Source organism: Engraulis encrasicolus, chromosome 19 (genome assembly GCF_034702125.1).
Source record: "Engraulis encrasicolus isolate BLACKSEA-1 chromosome 19, IST_EnEncr_1.0, whole genome shotgun sequence".
Taxonomy (NCBI): domain Eukaryota; kingdom Metazoa; phylum Chordata; class Actinopteri; order Clupeiformes; family Engraulidae; genus Engraulis; species Engraulis encrasicolus.
Genome location: NC_085875.1, coordinates 52,128,676 through 52,145,031, shown reverse-complemented (window position 1 = coordinate 52,145,031; position 16,356 = coordinate 52,128,676). Strand labels below are relative to the sequence as shown.

Here is a 16,356-nt window from a genome sequence, read left to right as displayed (position 1 = left end):
TCCCTTACTCCCCTCCTCCCTCACACACTCCTCACCTCCCCCTTCTCCTCTTGCCTCCTCACCTCCCCCTCCCTCCCTCCTCACTCCCTCCCTCCCTCTGGCACTCCTCACCTCCCCCTTCACCTGTTGCCTCCTCACCTCCTCCTCCCACCCTCCTCACCTCCTCACTCCCTCCCTCCCTCACACACTCCTCACCTCCCACTCCCTCCCTTACTCCCCTCCTCCCTCACACACTCCTCACCTCCCCCTTCACCTCTTGCCTCCTCACCTCCTCCCACCCTCCCTCCTCACCTCCCTTACTCCCTCCCTCCCTCCTCACCTCCCCCTTCACCTCTTACCTCCTCACCTCCTCCTCCCTCCCTCCTCACCTCCTCCTCCCTCCCTCCTCACCTCCTCACTCCCTCCCTCCCTCTGGCACTCCTCACCTCTCCCTTCTCCTCTTGCCTCCTCACCTCCTCCTCCCTCCCTCCTCATCTCCTCACTCCCTCCCTCCCTCTGGCACTCCTCACCTCCCCCTTCACCTCTTACCTCCTCACCTCCTCCTCCCTCCCTCCTCATCTCCTCACTCCCTCCCTCCCTCTGGCACTCCTCACCTCCCCCTTCACCTCCCCCTCCTCACTACCAGTTCGCCTCCTCTTCCTCTCTGCTCTGCCCCCCGAGAGGGTTCCCAGATTACGCCATGTTTGCTGTGATATTTCTGGCCGTCTTGTCTTGTGTGACATATGTCTCTCTGTCTGTCCTTCTCTCTTTCTGTCTTGTCTTTGTGACATCTCTCTCTCTCTCTCTCTCTCTCTCTCTCTCTCTCTCTCTCTCTCTGTTACAGTCCTTTCTTCTCCATACCTTCCGTACCTTGTTAAGTGTGGCTTTCAGTGTGTGTGTGTGTGTGTGTGTGTGTGTGTGTGTGTGTGTGTGTGTGTGTGTGTGTGTGTGTGTGTGTGTGTGTGTGTGTGTGAGAGAGAGAGAGAGAGAGAGAGAGAGAGAGAGAGAGAGAGAGAGAGAGAGAGAGAGAGAGAGAGAGAGAGAGAGAGAGAGAGAGAGAGAGAGAGAGAGAGAGAGAGAGAGAGAGGGGGGGGGGGGGAGAGAGTGTGTGTGTGTGTGTGTGTGTGTGTGTGTGTGTGTGTGTGTGTGTGTGTGTGTGTGTGTGTGTGTGTGTGTGTGTGTGTGTCTCCGGTGTGTGTATCCGCTGTGTGTGTGTGTGTGTGTGTGTGTGTGTGTGTGTGTGTGTGTGTGTGTGTGTGTGTGTGTGTGTGTGTGTGTGTGTGTGTGTGTGTGTGTGTGTGTGTGTGTGTGTGTGTGTGTCTGCGGTGTGTGTTTGTGTCTCCGGCTTTGGCATTTACTTGTTGAACCTCCCCAGTGTCTCACTGAATTAACAGCAGGCGCTCTGAGAAACACCTGTATGTGCACCGAATGGCTATGTGCTCACATTTACAAAACACACACACACACACACACACACACACACACACACACACACACACACACACACACACACACACACACACACACACACACACACACAGGTGCACACACACACAGCCATGCACGCACGCACACACACACACACACACACACACACACACACACACACACACACACACACACACACACACACACACACACACACACACACACACACACACACACACACACACAGGTGCACACACACACAGCCATGCACGCACACACACACACACACACACACACACACACACACACACACACACACACACACACACAACCACACACACACACACACACACACACACACTGCTGCTGAGCATGTTGCTTCTGCTATACTAAAGCTTCTGTCTGTTGCATGTTGCTTCTGTGTGTCTGTCCGGCAACCACTTCCCTTCACACACACTCACACACTCACACACACACACACTCACATACACACACACTCACACACACACACACACACACACACACACACACACACACACACACACACACACACACACACACACACACACACACACACACACACACACACACACACAGGTGCGCACACACACAGCCATGCATTCACACACACACACACACACACACACGCACACACACACACACGCACACACGGACACGCGCACACACACACCACTTTCTTCTAACCTGGAGACAGTGGGATGAATTGGAGTTGTCAGAGTATGTGGCAGGAATCAGAACTAGCTTGTGATTCACACACTCACGCTTGATTACTGACTACACGAAAACAAAGACCTGCTTCAACAGGACAAAAAAAGAGAGAAGAAAGAAAGTCCCTCAGTGCACTGCACAACGCTACAATACACAGAACTGCACTGCACTAACACTATACAAAACTGCACTGCACAGCATGGTGAGAGCACATGTTAAAACTGGCGTGGCGTTTGTGTCATTTTTCAACAGAATCAGCGGGACCCTCGGCTCAATGAGATTCTCTTCCCTTTTTACGACACCAAGAGAGCCATGCAGATAATAGAGACGTTTGAGCCAGATGACAATCTGAAAAGAAAAGGTAAAAAAAAAAAAAAACAGAAAAAGTGGGAGAGTTGGGGTGGGTGGGTGAGTATAGTGGAGTTGGGTGGGGTGCAATTTTTTCTTCATTCTTTATTTCATAACAATGTTACTGCTGTTGCACTCCACTCATTTGTCTGCTGTAAAAGTGGAGAAGGCCTCATTTAGGGAGCCTAAATTGGTAATGAAACTGCACCACTGCATCCCCCTTTTTCGGCACCTATGCTAGACCTGCACCTTCACACCTGTACCTCTTGACCGCAAGGCAGATAACTAGTGATGAATATCAAATTTCATAATATCGAATTGAAACAATATTTTTGTTATTTGTCTGTACTGCCAAAAACGCTAAGCGCAACACATTCCCCTCCACTTGAGCCATTGCGAGCACAGAGCAGACTTGCTACCCCAACACTCATGTAGAACACCACTGTGTTTCTCTATGGCCCTCCACTCACACTGCTGTAAGGAGGGAAGATTGTGAATTGTTTAGCACAACTATTTGTCTTTAAAAAAGAATATCGTCTGAAAATATTGTGATATCAATATTGACTGAAATAATCGTGATATTGATTTTTCTCATAATCGAGCAGCCCTAACACACACACACACGCACACACACACACCCCATACACATCCCTAGCACAAGCTCTCATCCTCCCTCTGCCACTCCTCTTATCCTCCGCAGGGCTGATGTCTAGCGATGGGTTCTGCAGACACCTGATGTCGGACGAGAACGCCCCGGTGTACCAGGACCGCCTGGAGCTGTACCAGGACATGGAGCTGCCATTGGCTCACTACTTCATCAGCTCCTCCCACAACACATATCTGATTGGACGGCAGTTCGGGGGCAAGTCGTCTGTGGAGATGTACCGGCAGGTGCTGCTCTCTGGCTGCAGGTAGGGGGCATTATCTAGTCTACTGGGCTGCAGGTAGGGGGCATAATCTGGTCTACTGGGCTGCAGGTAGGGGGCATAATCTGGTCTACTGGGCTGCAGGTAGGGGGCATAATCTGGTCTACTGGGCTGCAGGTAGGGGGCATAATCTAGTCTACTAGGCCGCAGGGAACATGCATAATCTAGTCCAGTGTTTCCCAACCAGGGGTACGTGTACCACTAGGGGTACGCGAGCACACCTCAAGGGGTATGCGGAAAAATGTAATTATAACAAATATATTGAGTGGAGTCACATTGGGATAGAGGAACAGAGCCTGAATGAGGGTCGAGGGGGTACTCATCATATGAAAAAGTTGCTAAGGGGGTACGCGGGACAAAAAAGGTTGGGAAGCACTGATCTAGTCTACTGGACTGTTTTGGAGGGAATTTTATTCTAGTATACTGGGCTGCTATACGGTACACAGGGAATTTTAATCTAGTCTACTGGGCTGCTTTGCCGTATACAGGGAATTTTAGTCTTCACTGTCCAGGTTAAAGTTTTTTTTAAAAGTTAACTCAATTTGAGAAAGCCTTGTGGCTTTGAGGCAACTCGAGGCCAGAGTTAAGCCTCGAGTTGTGTTTACTTACAAGGACAACTTACCTTTTTACATTTAACTTGCTTTTACAGTGTACAGTAGTCATCTGGGCTACTTTATGGTGCACAGGGAATTGTGTTCCTGTAATTCACAGGGTCAAATGTATTCTGCTAAAGTAGTGTTTCTCAAAGGGGGCTCTACATCGGTCTATTTAGTTTTTCTAATACTAAGAGGGCGTTGGCAGGCTTATGATGAGGCCGAGGGGGCATTGGAAGGCTTGTGATGAGGTCAAGGGGGTGTTTGTTCGAAAGAGGTTGAGAAGTGAGAACCAATGTAAGAGTGTTAATACAACTCGCGGTCAGAGTGTTAATTCAACACGTGGTCAGAATTTAGCCAAGTTTCCAGGCTAGCCTAAAGTGTGCAGTACTGCTGTCAGGTTGCTGGTAGGGTATGGACGGAATGCATGGGGACAAACTATGGCTCCATGGGCCCCTGGACCAGACAACAAGAAAGCCCCCCCTCCATGGGTGTGGCTAGTCTATAAAAACTTTCAGGGTTTCAGGCCAGATGTTAGAGACCCTTCGCTGTTGGGGGTTCATTGGTATGCCTCCCAAGAAATGTTGAAAATAGATTTTATATATATTTTGATAATATATTTTTAACACAATATGAAAAAGGAAATGTAGAGGCTTGGCCCTCAGGGCCCCTTCATTCTTGGGCCCCTGGGCCTGTGCCCGGTAGGCCTGTGCAGTAATCCATCCTTGGGTTTGCCAACAAGGCCACTGGGCTGCTGTACTTCTGTCATGCTGCAGGTTTCACATGCTATTCTGCTTCTGTCATGATGCAGGTAGAACAAGGGTGCATGATCTAGGCTAAAGGGAAACTGCTGGATGGATATACCAATAGGCACTGCTACCAAATTCCAGGTAGGCGCTAAATTGGCTACTGCTCTATTGTATATCTGTCAAATTGCAGACAGGGTGAGTAAGCTTCAAATTTCAAACTAAGCGAGGCTAAATGGCTACTGCTAGGGTCTGGAAATCTTAGACGAGCCTTAACGGAATCAGAAATTTCACAGCCTGTCCAATCAGAATCGCCGGGCGGGATTGGGGCGGGTTATATACAAGTCAGTGGTTGAAGTATGTGATTTACAAAAAGCCACGTGAATTCTCCAATCAGGTTCGAGCTGTTTTGAACACACCCACGCCTTTCCAGAGCTTAGCGATTGAAAATGTTCCAGCAACCATCACGTGAGAACCAGGTTACCCATTTCCCAGTGTGCAGACCATTTCAATACACTGTCTACCCCTTTTGGCTGGCACCTGGATTATTGTTTTGTGGATATGCACACCCCAACCTCCAAATACCTTAACTATAAAACAGAGGTTGCGCTAGACTTTTTCACAGTCCGTCATTTTGACGGACAGGGTCGAAAAAAATCTGTCATCGCTTATTTTTTAAATTCTCCACCTGGTTTCTCAATGTGGGGGTCGCGACCCTGCACCGAGAAAAACACATGCGCAATTGCGGCCAATTGAGAGTAAACCGCTGTGAGTAGCCTACACCCCCTTTCACTCAACATTCATTCTCCAACTTCGAAGATGGAGTCAATTTTGCTGTCCACTTTCTCTCTCTGCCTCCCTCATTGCACTGTTTAAAAAGCTGCAGATATCTCTCATGACGCGTGTCTGATTCAGTGTTCAGCGCTATGGTCACCACAAGCACTTTTTTAAAAGACGCGTGCAGGGCTTTATCCAACAGCTGTCAGTCACTCGTTTTGCTCTGAATGCACCGATTGTAATACAAAGGCGCAGTGTTATATTCGCGTTGGACTTCACATGCACGATGGAAAGGAAAGCCGTCTTGAAGCAGAAAGGTGTAGCCCAGACAGTAGATAAAGGCACTGAAGCCTACAACAGGAAGACAACAAGATTTCGCAAAACTTTTTTGAAAAATGTCAGCGACGGTAAAGGGAGCCTCTCCATACGTAGCCCCATCGGCTTATATGTTGGCCCTGGGAGCGCGGTAAAGTTGTCTGAAAAAAAAACAAATATCGCCTATAATGGGTGAACCAGCTATCGAAATGAGAGACGGTTAGCCGTTTCTGGCAACGTTTGCCAAGTTGTAAGTTGCGTTGCCTGGTAATATTTAGGTTCTTGAATATCCGTCGTTTTTATTAGTTAATGTCCTGAAGCCGTTTTAGACCTGCGTTGCCTTTGAGTGAAGGTTCTGGCTAGCAAACGTGCTATTCGCATAGGCCTATTTGTTTTTGTTTCAAGCGAGGAGTTATGAAACAATGCTTCTATGAAGGGCGATAGAGGGACAACTTCGTAATTGGCAGAAAATCAGATAGTCGGTAAATGTAGTAGGCCTAGGTCTACACATAGTTCTGAATCTTAAAGTCGAAGTCACACGTGTATGGTGGCAAGGTCTTAGTTATTTTAATTCATTATTTTGAGCAAGTGCAGAGGCGCGCGCTCTGCTGCAGCCAGCCGCACAGCCCAGCTGCGGCGCATGGTATGACAAGCAGGGAGAGAAGGAGAAAGGCAAACGATAGTAGCATGAAATTATCTGCGCTGATAACTATGCCTAATTGAAATGCATATTTGCTCTACTCAATAGAGGCGTAGGCCTACTTAAACTTGTGATTTATTTATCATCACCCTGAATATTGATCAGTCAAAATGACGGACAGGCTTCAGAATTTTCCGTCATCCTTCAAAAAAATCCGTCAATGACGGACATTTGTCGGTTAACGCGACCTCTGCTATAAAATTAACAGTGGTTTCACTCTGAAAACTAACCATGGTTTTACCACGGTTTATAATTATTCATTTACACTTAGCTGCCGTTTTTTTATATACTGTAGGTGCCTTGCTCAAGGGCACTTCAGTCATGGATGGAGGTGTAGGGAGAGGTAAGGGTGGGATTCAAACATGCAACTATGTGATCTTCAGTGCAACTCCCTAACCATTACACTATGGCTACGAACATGTTTTCTTGTTTTTTGAGGTGACCATGAAACCCACAATTAACCATGTTTTTTTTTGCATGGTTTGTGACTATGGTTAAACCATGATCCATGGTTAGACAGGAACTTCAGTTTTCATGGTTACCCAAAAAAACATGGATAAGCCATAGTAATACTATGGTTGGTTCAGAGTACAGAGAAACCATGGTTACTACAGTAAAACCATGGTCGATGTTCTCAAGGGTTGGCTGGAATCTACCGGTATATGGGGGCCTTCTCATGGTAAAGTTTGGGAACCCCTGCAGTAACATACATAAGCTGGGTTTACTGGCCTAACTATCAGTCATAGTATTGAAAGGCTCTGACTTAGCTTGATGTGGCTAGAGCCATGTCCAATGAGCAGAGGAGGACAGAGGAAAGAAGAAAAAAGGAGGAGAGGGAAGGAGAGAGAAGAGAAGAGAAGAGAAGAGAGGAGGGGAGAGGAGAGGAGAGGAGAGGAGAGGAGAGGAGAGGAGAGGAGAGGAGAGGAGAGGAGAGGAGGAAGCATTTCTGTTCAGTCTTCTTCAGGCTAACCAGACCAGAATGTAAATAATCCAGTGGGTTTTTTTCATGTGATACCCTGGCTGACTTCTTGATGATGTGTTCTTTGCTGCATCATGCTATTTTAATACAGAATTGTTGAAATAAACTGTAAAATAGATGACTTGGCTTGGCCATAATCAGCTCCACATTTCAGCTATAGTAATGCTGTAAGTATACACAAGCAATCAGTGTTAATTTGGTATGACCAGGGGCACCGTTGATTATAATTAATTGATGAATTGATGTCTTGGGTTGTACAAAACTGTATTGTGTTATTATTATTTTTTAACAGAATAAAAACCTCCAATGTGAAATGCAGCCCTGCGTTCTCAATAGTTATTATAGTACACAAAGCACTTAGTGCTAATTTAGCATGGCCACAGGCAACATGGACAAATATTCCTTTTGTGCATTGCCTTAAAAGGACCCATCATTGTCTTGCAAAATATGCACATTTCCATTCAGGCTTCATTCGTACATTGCAATCGTGTTCCAAAAAGGAAGGCTAACTTTACAAAAAAATGTGCATTTAGGTGACGTCTCTGCATACTGATTTTGTATGAAAATTACAAGCCAGGCTTGTTTTGCACAAGCATATAACAAAAATGACAAATGAGTGTTTTAGGTAGCTTTATGGAAAAAATGCATTTATGTGATGTTTTTGCACACTGATTTTGTATGCAGATTTAGAGTCAGTCTTGTTTTGTATATCACAATCAGATACCAAAAGCTACCTCTATGGACAAAAAATAAATTTATGCATTTATGTGACGTCTTTGCATACTGATTCTGTTACCTCAAATTGAGATATCTGTCCTGACGTCCCCCGTCTATCCTAGGAGAAATTGTCACATGCGCTCTCTTGTATGCTATCAGATCGCCTAACCTTAGCTCAGGATACCACAGCTGCAGGGTTGCCAGATATGTATGATGGTTTCCAGCCCAAACAATGCTCAAAAACCGCTAGCAGGAACTAAATCCAGTCTAATTACAACCAAATTGTATTGATTTCTATGGCCATAAATCTGCAATAACCCACCCAATGTCCAATTTTGACCATTTTTTACCCGCAGACGGCCATTTCAAGCAGCCCAATTGGGCAGGTAACCGCCCAGTCTGGCAACACTGCTCAGCTCTCCAGAGCAAGTCATCTAAAATTGTATCTAATATCACAATGCTGTAATGGGATGCAAATCATCTGGTAGCTGTTGTCCTCTTAAAGGGGTATGCCACTATTTTGGGGCTTAATACAGTTAAAATCGTTGGCCAGAGTTTATAAAGGTGGTAAAGTGTCTTATTTTTCATGTTAAGCGTTGTCTTGTTTTAAGACAAGTTAAAAGAGGAAATGCTACAATGCTACACGGATCCATTGACTTTCACTAGCTTAGCGACATATTCCCTCTTTTAACTTGTCTTAAAGGGACACTGTGTGAGATTTTTAGTTGTTTATTTCCTGAATTCATGCTGCCCATTCACTAATGTTATCTTTTTCATGAAGACTTACCACCACCATCAAATTTTAAGTATTCATTATGACTGGAAAAACACACTTCTATCCCACCTTCACTCTCAAACACAGCCGGCAGAAGTTGTCTTCAGGGGACTTGATTTGGGAAGCAGCACACTAATTTGGCCCTGATGTATGCAAATTGAGTTTGGATGAAAATCGGGATGCAGGCTTTTATTTGTGACAGTCACAGTGGCTAACACAGCACTCTGCGCAATGCTTTGTTTGTTACATACATTTTCAGTTACATAACAATAAGAATATCCACCACCTCCTAACATGCACACGCGCGCACGCACACACGCACACACACACGCACACGCACACGCACACACACACACACACACACACACACACACACACACACACACACACACACACACACACACACACACACACACACACACACATAAAGGGGCAAATGGGTCAGTTGTCCCGGGTCCAGGGAGAGAGGGGGTCCTGAAATGCCTCCTCATTCCATTTCAGAGACACTATGTAGCTCAGGAACACACCTTGGTTGGATTCCCACACCGTATATATGTATGTGGATTAGTGTATGATTAGCATATATGTCATATTTACATTCTTAAAGCTTAATCCCTCTGTTTACATTCCTCAGGGATTCTGACACTTCTGGCTTGTTCGCATCAACACAGCATACTTCATATGCAACAGTAAACAACTGCAACAGTGTGCACCAGTCAATGACTGACGTGGACATATGGCCAAATGACAATGTTTACCTGACGTGAATATACGGCTGCACGACAATGTTGTTTTCCTGAAGGTGTTTACTTTCTGGTGATTGCATAGGCATGGACCGCTGGGATTTTATCAGCTGTCATTCTAGTGGTGTAATGTGGAAGTCGGTTGACGTCTGATTAGCCTACATAACAAAGATGTGATTGTGGTGTTTTTTTCATGATTGCACCTGAGCAAGTGTGTGTTTTTGCCATCAACATAACCGACATCATCCGCCAGCCAGTAGCCTAATGTTTTTTTTTTGTTCTCGTGATTGCACCTGAACTTCCAAGCAACATTTTAGCTGAAGCATATGTCTGCTAAATAAACCAAATCAAAAGACAACCCACCAGCTGTCTAAATTAGTTGAACGATCATGCATAATGTAAATTTGAAAAAGAGATTATATTTTGTAGGCATTCAAATGCTTATAATAGTAGTATGTGTTAAGTACTAGATCAGCTGTACTGAATCAGATGTACAAGACTAGGTTTACAGATGACAATTTCTAATTGCAAAAAAAACTGAAAAAACCCTCTTTCCCCTCTCTTCGTTTTGTGCAATTAGAAATTGTCATCTGCTCACAGAGGGCACCAAACTGAGTAGAACTGGATCTGATTAAAAGATCTTGGTTCTGCTTTCATGGGAAATTGCTTCACTTTTCCAGTGTGAGAATCGCTTGTAAAACAACAGAAATTCTTCACAAACACGTTACAACTGGGCCATGGCACTGGGGTCACAACCTGCTCCAAATAAGGGGGTTGGTCTGGCTCAGAAGATGGCCGGGTGACACACTCTCTCTCTCTCTCTCTCTCTCTCTCTCTCTCTCTCTCTCTCTCTCTCTCTCTCTCTCTCTCTCTCTCTCTCTCTCTCTCTCTCTCTCTCTCTCTCTCCCTCCCCCCCCCACTGGGGTTATAACCTGCTCCAAATAAGGGGGGTTGTCTGGCTCAAAAAGATGGCTAGGTCAAATAGGTGACGCACACACACACACACACACACATTATACACACAAACGCACACGCACGTGCGCACGCACGCGCACACACGCGCACACACACACACACACACAAACACACACACACACACACACACACACACACACACACACACACACACACACACACACACACACACACACACACACACACACACACACTCAAAAGATGGCCGGGTCAAGGTGTCACAGTGTGTGTTCTCTAAAGGCAGGACTGACAACTGTGATGACTGGGGTGTGTTGCAAGCAGGAGAGTGGGAAAGTTACTTTGAAAAAGTAACTAATTACTAGTTACTAAGTACCAGTTACTTCTCCAAAAAAGTAATTGCGTTAGTAACTGTGTTACTTCACTAGAAATGGAACTAGTTACCATGAAAAGTATTTTTTGCGTTACTTTTTTTTTGCTTAAAAAAGAAACAAAAGAACAGTTAAATGGGGTATTCATCCTTGTTCTGTGATGTTATTGTGGCTTCAGCAAAGGGATGTGCTCATTTCTCTTCCACGATATGGACTTTTTGCAACAAGAGCCCTAAACAACTCCCCACAGTAGATAGGGGCAACATATTTTAAACCACATAGCCTGCCTGGCAATTATTTTGTTAAATTCTCTAGTGTCTGTCCTGAGACATCAGGTTTGGCTCGCCTCCTTCTCCCTCTTCGCTCCAGCTCAAACTAGCTGCACAGGTCTTGGGGGTGGGTTAGTGATACCTAATTAAGTAATTAAGAAATTATTCCGAAACCGTTACCCAAAATGAGGCTCCATTAGTAACGCAGTTATACTCTAACGCCGTTATACTCTAACGCTGTTATTCCCAGCACTGGTTGCAGGTGTGTGTAGGTGGACTGCACACACACACACACACATACACACACACACACACACACACACACACACACACACACACACACACACACACGGCCACGCATGCACACGCACACACACACACACACACACACACACACACACACACACACACACACACACACACACACACACACACACACACACACACAGACACACACACACACACACACACACACACACACACACAGACACACACACACACACACACACACACACACAGTATTGACCCCTGTGATAATGTGTGTTGTGTTGTGCTGCAGGTGTGTGGAACTGGATTGCTGGGATGGCAAAGGTGAGGACCAGGAGCCCATCATTACGCACGGGAAGGCCATGTGCACAGACATCCTCTTCAAGGTAAACTCGCGTAATGGTGCGTGTGTGTGTGTGTGTGTGCGCGTGCGTGCGGCGTGTGCGTGTGTGTGTGTGCATCTGTGTGTGCGTCTGTGGGTGCGTCTGTGTGTCCGTGTGTGCATACACACGTGTGTGTGCGTGTATGGGAAGGCTATGTGCACAGACATCCTCTTCAAGGTAAACCACCTCGTTAAACCCAAAGAGCTGTTGACAAGCTCCCTTTAAATTCGCAGAGCTGTGGACACGCTCTCTTTAAAACTACTCACACTGTCCATTTACTGTACTGTATGTGTGGGTAAGAAATATGTGCTGTACATAGTATTCTAGTAGGTGGCACACTGTGCTGTGTATACTGTATATGAGATCAGAAAATAGAAATTGTGTCATGTATTTGAATCAACCTTTTCACAAACTCGCTTATCATATATTTACAGTAGTATAAATAGAACAACATGGGGCGGCCGTGGACTAATGGTTAGGGAGGTGGACTTAAAGGGTAACCTTCTGATCTTAAAGGGCAATTCCGTCCATTTCCTGAACATGTCACATCTGATTCAGACCAATGAAAGTTGACCAAAGGGGAAACCGTGAGAATTTTTCATGCGGGCTGCGCAAAGTTAGCCAATTGCGCTGATTTCTATTAAAGACTTTCATTGGTCTGCATCAGATGTGACATGTTCAGGAAATGGCCAGAATTTCTCTTTAAGATCAGAAGGTTGCAAGTTCGAACCCTACACCTCCATCCATGACTTAATTGCCATTGAACAAGGCACCTAACCCCACATCTAGCAGGACTGTAACCTGTATGTTGTACAATAACTGGATAAAAGTGTCAGCTAAGTGTAATCTTATGTAATGTAAAAAAGCCAGATATTTAGATAAAAGTGAAAGCGTCAAGTTATGCCCCATCACTATCAGTTACCATGAATGTAAATGTTCAAGGCAAAGGTGTACATGGCATTGTAGAAAGGAGTACATGGCATTGTATTCTGAAGCCATTATTCCCAATTTTGACAGCGGCTTCCTATTTCATCAGGTCTAGCTCTCAGTCAGTGGTGTGCATACAAAACATGAGTACTTCTTGTGGCAGTCTTACTCACAAGTCTTCATAATTCAGATCATGAGTCTTACTCACAACACTTCTCATAACTCACATCATCCATTTCGTCTTGATTACCAGCTCCCCCGACAACTGTGATCATCTTGTTAAATTTCTATTAAATCGCACACTCCTTCCCCCACAACAATGGAAAGCCCCTATGAGATTTCACTTTGACTGACAGCGTGCCACTAAAATAATTTCCTTCTCTCTCTCTCTCTCTCTCTTTCTCTCTCTCTCTCTTTCTCTCTCTCTCTCTCTCTCTCTCTCTCTCTCTCTCTCTCTCTGTCTGTCTGTCTGTCTTTTGTGCCACTAAAACATTTTCCGTCTCTCTCTCTCTCTCTCTCTCTCTCTCTCTCTCTCTCTCTCTCTCTCTCTCTCTCTCTCTCTCTCTCTCTCTCTCTCCCTCTCTCTCCCTCTCTTTCTTTCTCTCTCTTTGTTTTTATTCCACAGGATGTTATCCAGGCCATCAAGGAAACTGCCTTTGTGACTTCTGAATACCCTGTAATTCTGTCCTTCGAGAATCATTGCTCGTACGTGATTTCTTTGCGTGGTAATATGGTATGGTTCTCCAGCGGAAGATTGCAATTTCAAACAAAGGTCTTCAAAGTTGTCTCTCAGGATGGCAAATATTTTCCAAGCCGTTTCTCCTTAAAACCCCCTAAGAGAGAATGAACAGTGTGTTCTGGGTATTTTGAGATAGATTATGGTTCTAGTATTTAGTGCTGGATCTGTTAAGAGTATCATTGCAGATGTAGTATAAGACAAAGGAAATTGATCTTACTGAATGGTGAGGTGTGTTTGTTTCTTAGTGTCCCCCATGAGAGTGATAGATAGCCTTTATTGTCTACAAAGGGAAATTTGTTTTCACCACCATCATAGCATGTTACAGACAACATGAATACATAAAACACACAACACAGGAATGGGGGCAACAACACAATACACAATACATGTACACAAGGACATCAAGCAGCATCCATGCACACTAAAGCACAGATTCTGTCAGACAACACAAGCACACACTCACACAATAAGCCATACAACCACACCATAAATGACAGTCACGTTCTATATACGCTACCAGGAGGGGCCACACTGGGTTTATGTGGAAGGTTGTTCAGTGCAGTGATGGCAGATGGAACAAAGCATGCTCATCGCCATCTTAGTGACCTACCATGTACTTGCGACCAGGTAGAAGCAGTGTGAAATGTGGATGAAGAGGGCGAGTGTGATCTCTGGTAATTGAATGTGCGTGTGAGGCGTGTAACATCTTCGAGGTTGAGATCAGTTAGGTTGTGTGTAGGGTCGTGAGTGATTTTGGGAAAAAAATGATTGGGATACAGTAACATGTGTACATTCATATTTGTTTTCTAGGAGACAAAGATAAGCCAGGCTCTTACTGGCAGGAGTGTAGTGGGCGTGGTACGCAGGGTTACGCAGTCCATTCACTTTTCCAGAGGAGATATACTGTATGTGTGTATATACTGTATATATTGATATGATAAGTTGCTTAATTAATTTATTACTTCCAAAATCATGTATCCCAACTTTATAAATCCCCACTACACTACTGCAGTACATGCAATAGGCTACAGTATAGGCAATACAGTATTTTCTTATGGGACATGAAGTCCCTTGCCGATATTTTCAGTACAGAAGTGGGTTCCCATTCTGACTGTCAACAAACAATGGCCCTGGGTAGAGGCATGTTCAAGGCAGTGACATGTTTTAAGCAGAGACACTGTATTGGGACTAAGAAAATGTTTGGTTTTTGGTTTTTCAGTACCTATTACAGTATTATTACAACTACTACAGTTAAAGGGACACGGTGTGAGATTTGTAGTTGTTTATTTCCAGAATTCATGCTGCCCATTCACTAATGTTACCTTTTTCATGAATACTTACCACCAACATTAAATTCTAAGTATTCATTATGACTGGAAAAATTGCACTTTTCATATATGAAAAGGAGGATCTTCTCCATGGTCCGCCATTTTGAATTTCCAAAAATAGCCATTTTTAGCTGCAAAAATGACTGTACTTGGACCATACTAGAAAATATTTGTGTAATACTTAGTAAACATTCATGTAAAGATCAAATTTGGCAATAGGCAGCCCAATTTCAATAAGCAGCATAGTTGCAGTACCTTTTTTGACCATTTCCTGCACAGTGTCCTTTTAAAGATCGCCTCTCAACGTAATTTAATTAATATTGCCGTGTTCCCAATTGTTATTGAATGTGTTACGCGTTGGTCCTGTTTTAAAAAACGTTCTGGTTGCTTTGTTTCAAGACGTTTTTGCAAGCTGGCAAGGTGGCTTGTGGAGAAACGAGAGAGTGTTCCGTGTTTCTCGTGGAAATGCGTCTCTGATTGGCTCACTCCTCCTGCTCTCAAAGAAACGCGTCTCTGATTGGCTCAGTCCTCCAGCCTTGGGAGAGAATGTAATGGGAAACAGAGTCGCCACTTCCCCGGATGGTACTGCACTATAGGGGCGCCAACGGAGGCGTGCAGGCTCCATTCAGGGCTGTGCTCTTTCGACAGCGACCCCTAGGCGAGCTGTAGGCACGGAGCAACCGGAGTGAGCAGGCTTTATGTATGAGGCTTTGTGCTGTGTGTGTACCTGAGAGTAGCAACCAGCTGATAGCTAAGCTAAGCTATGTTTCGGACCACCAGACGTTGCTTGTTTTGAAAACAAGCAGAAAAAAATTACTCGACATGTTTTTAGATAAATGGGTCGATATAAACCTTTGTGGGCAACGCCTTCTTTCGACGTGACGAAACACAGAAAGGCTTTCGTGATTCGCTCGTTTCTCTGCATTATTGATGTAAATTGGGAAACACCGGGAAACACAGCCAGGAGAGTTGACGCACCGCTATGAGAGCCTTGCAAGTGAGTTTAACTTGGGGTGACCGTCCGATCTTCGAAAGGAGTGAGTAAAACTGAGTTTTATCGGAAGTTGGCCTTTAAGTATTCTCTGCTCTCACTGCCCCCCCCCCCTCTCCTTACATCTCTGTATCCCCCCCCCCCCCCCCCCCCCCTCCCAGGAAGCCTCAGCAGTATAAGTTGGCCCGCTACTGTGAGGACATCTTTGGGGATCTCTTGCAGCGGGACCCTCTGGACGGCTTTCCAGTAAGTCCTAAACCACTCACTAATGACCGTGCTACCACACACACACACACACACATACACATGTACATGCATGCATGCATACATACACAGTACAGACGCCTGCACGCATGTTCATATGCACGAATACACACGTGCTCGCGCACGTGC

At 45.1% G+C, this 16,356-nt stretch overlaps 1 protein-coding gene across 1 annotated transcript in view; it reads left to right on the top strand.

The window, feature by feature from the left end:
• plcb4a (phospholipase C, beta 4a) overlaps window positions 1-16,356 on the top strand; it is a 118,811-nt gene that overhangs the window by 37,272 nt on the left and 65,183 nt on the right. Inside the window, exons 11-15 of the mRNA XM_063184683.1 lie at window positions 2,389-2,497; window positions 3,185-3,395; window positions 11,888-11,981; window positions 13,531-13,610; window positions 16,125-16,209. Coding sequence (XP_063040753.1) covers window positions 2,389-2,497; window positions 3,185-3,395; window positions 11,888-11,981; window positions 13,531-13,610; window positions 16,125-16,209 — 579 coding nt within the window. The remainder of the gene's footprint in view (window positions 1-2,388; window positions 2,498-3,184; window positions 3,396-11,887; window positions 11,982-13,530; window positions 13,611-16,124; window positions 16,210-16,356) is intronic.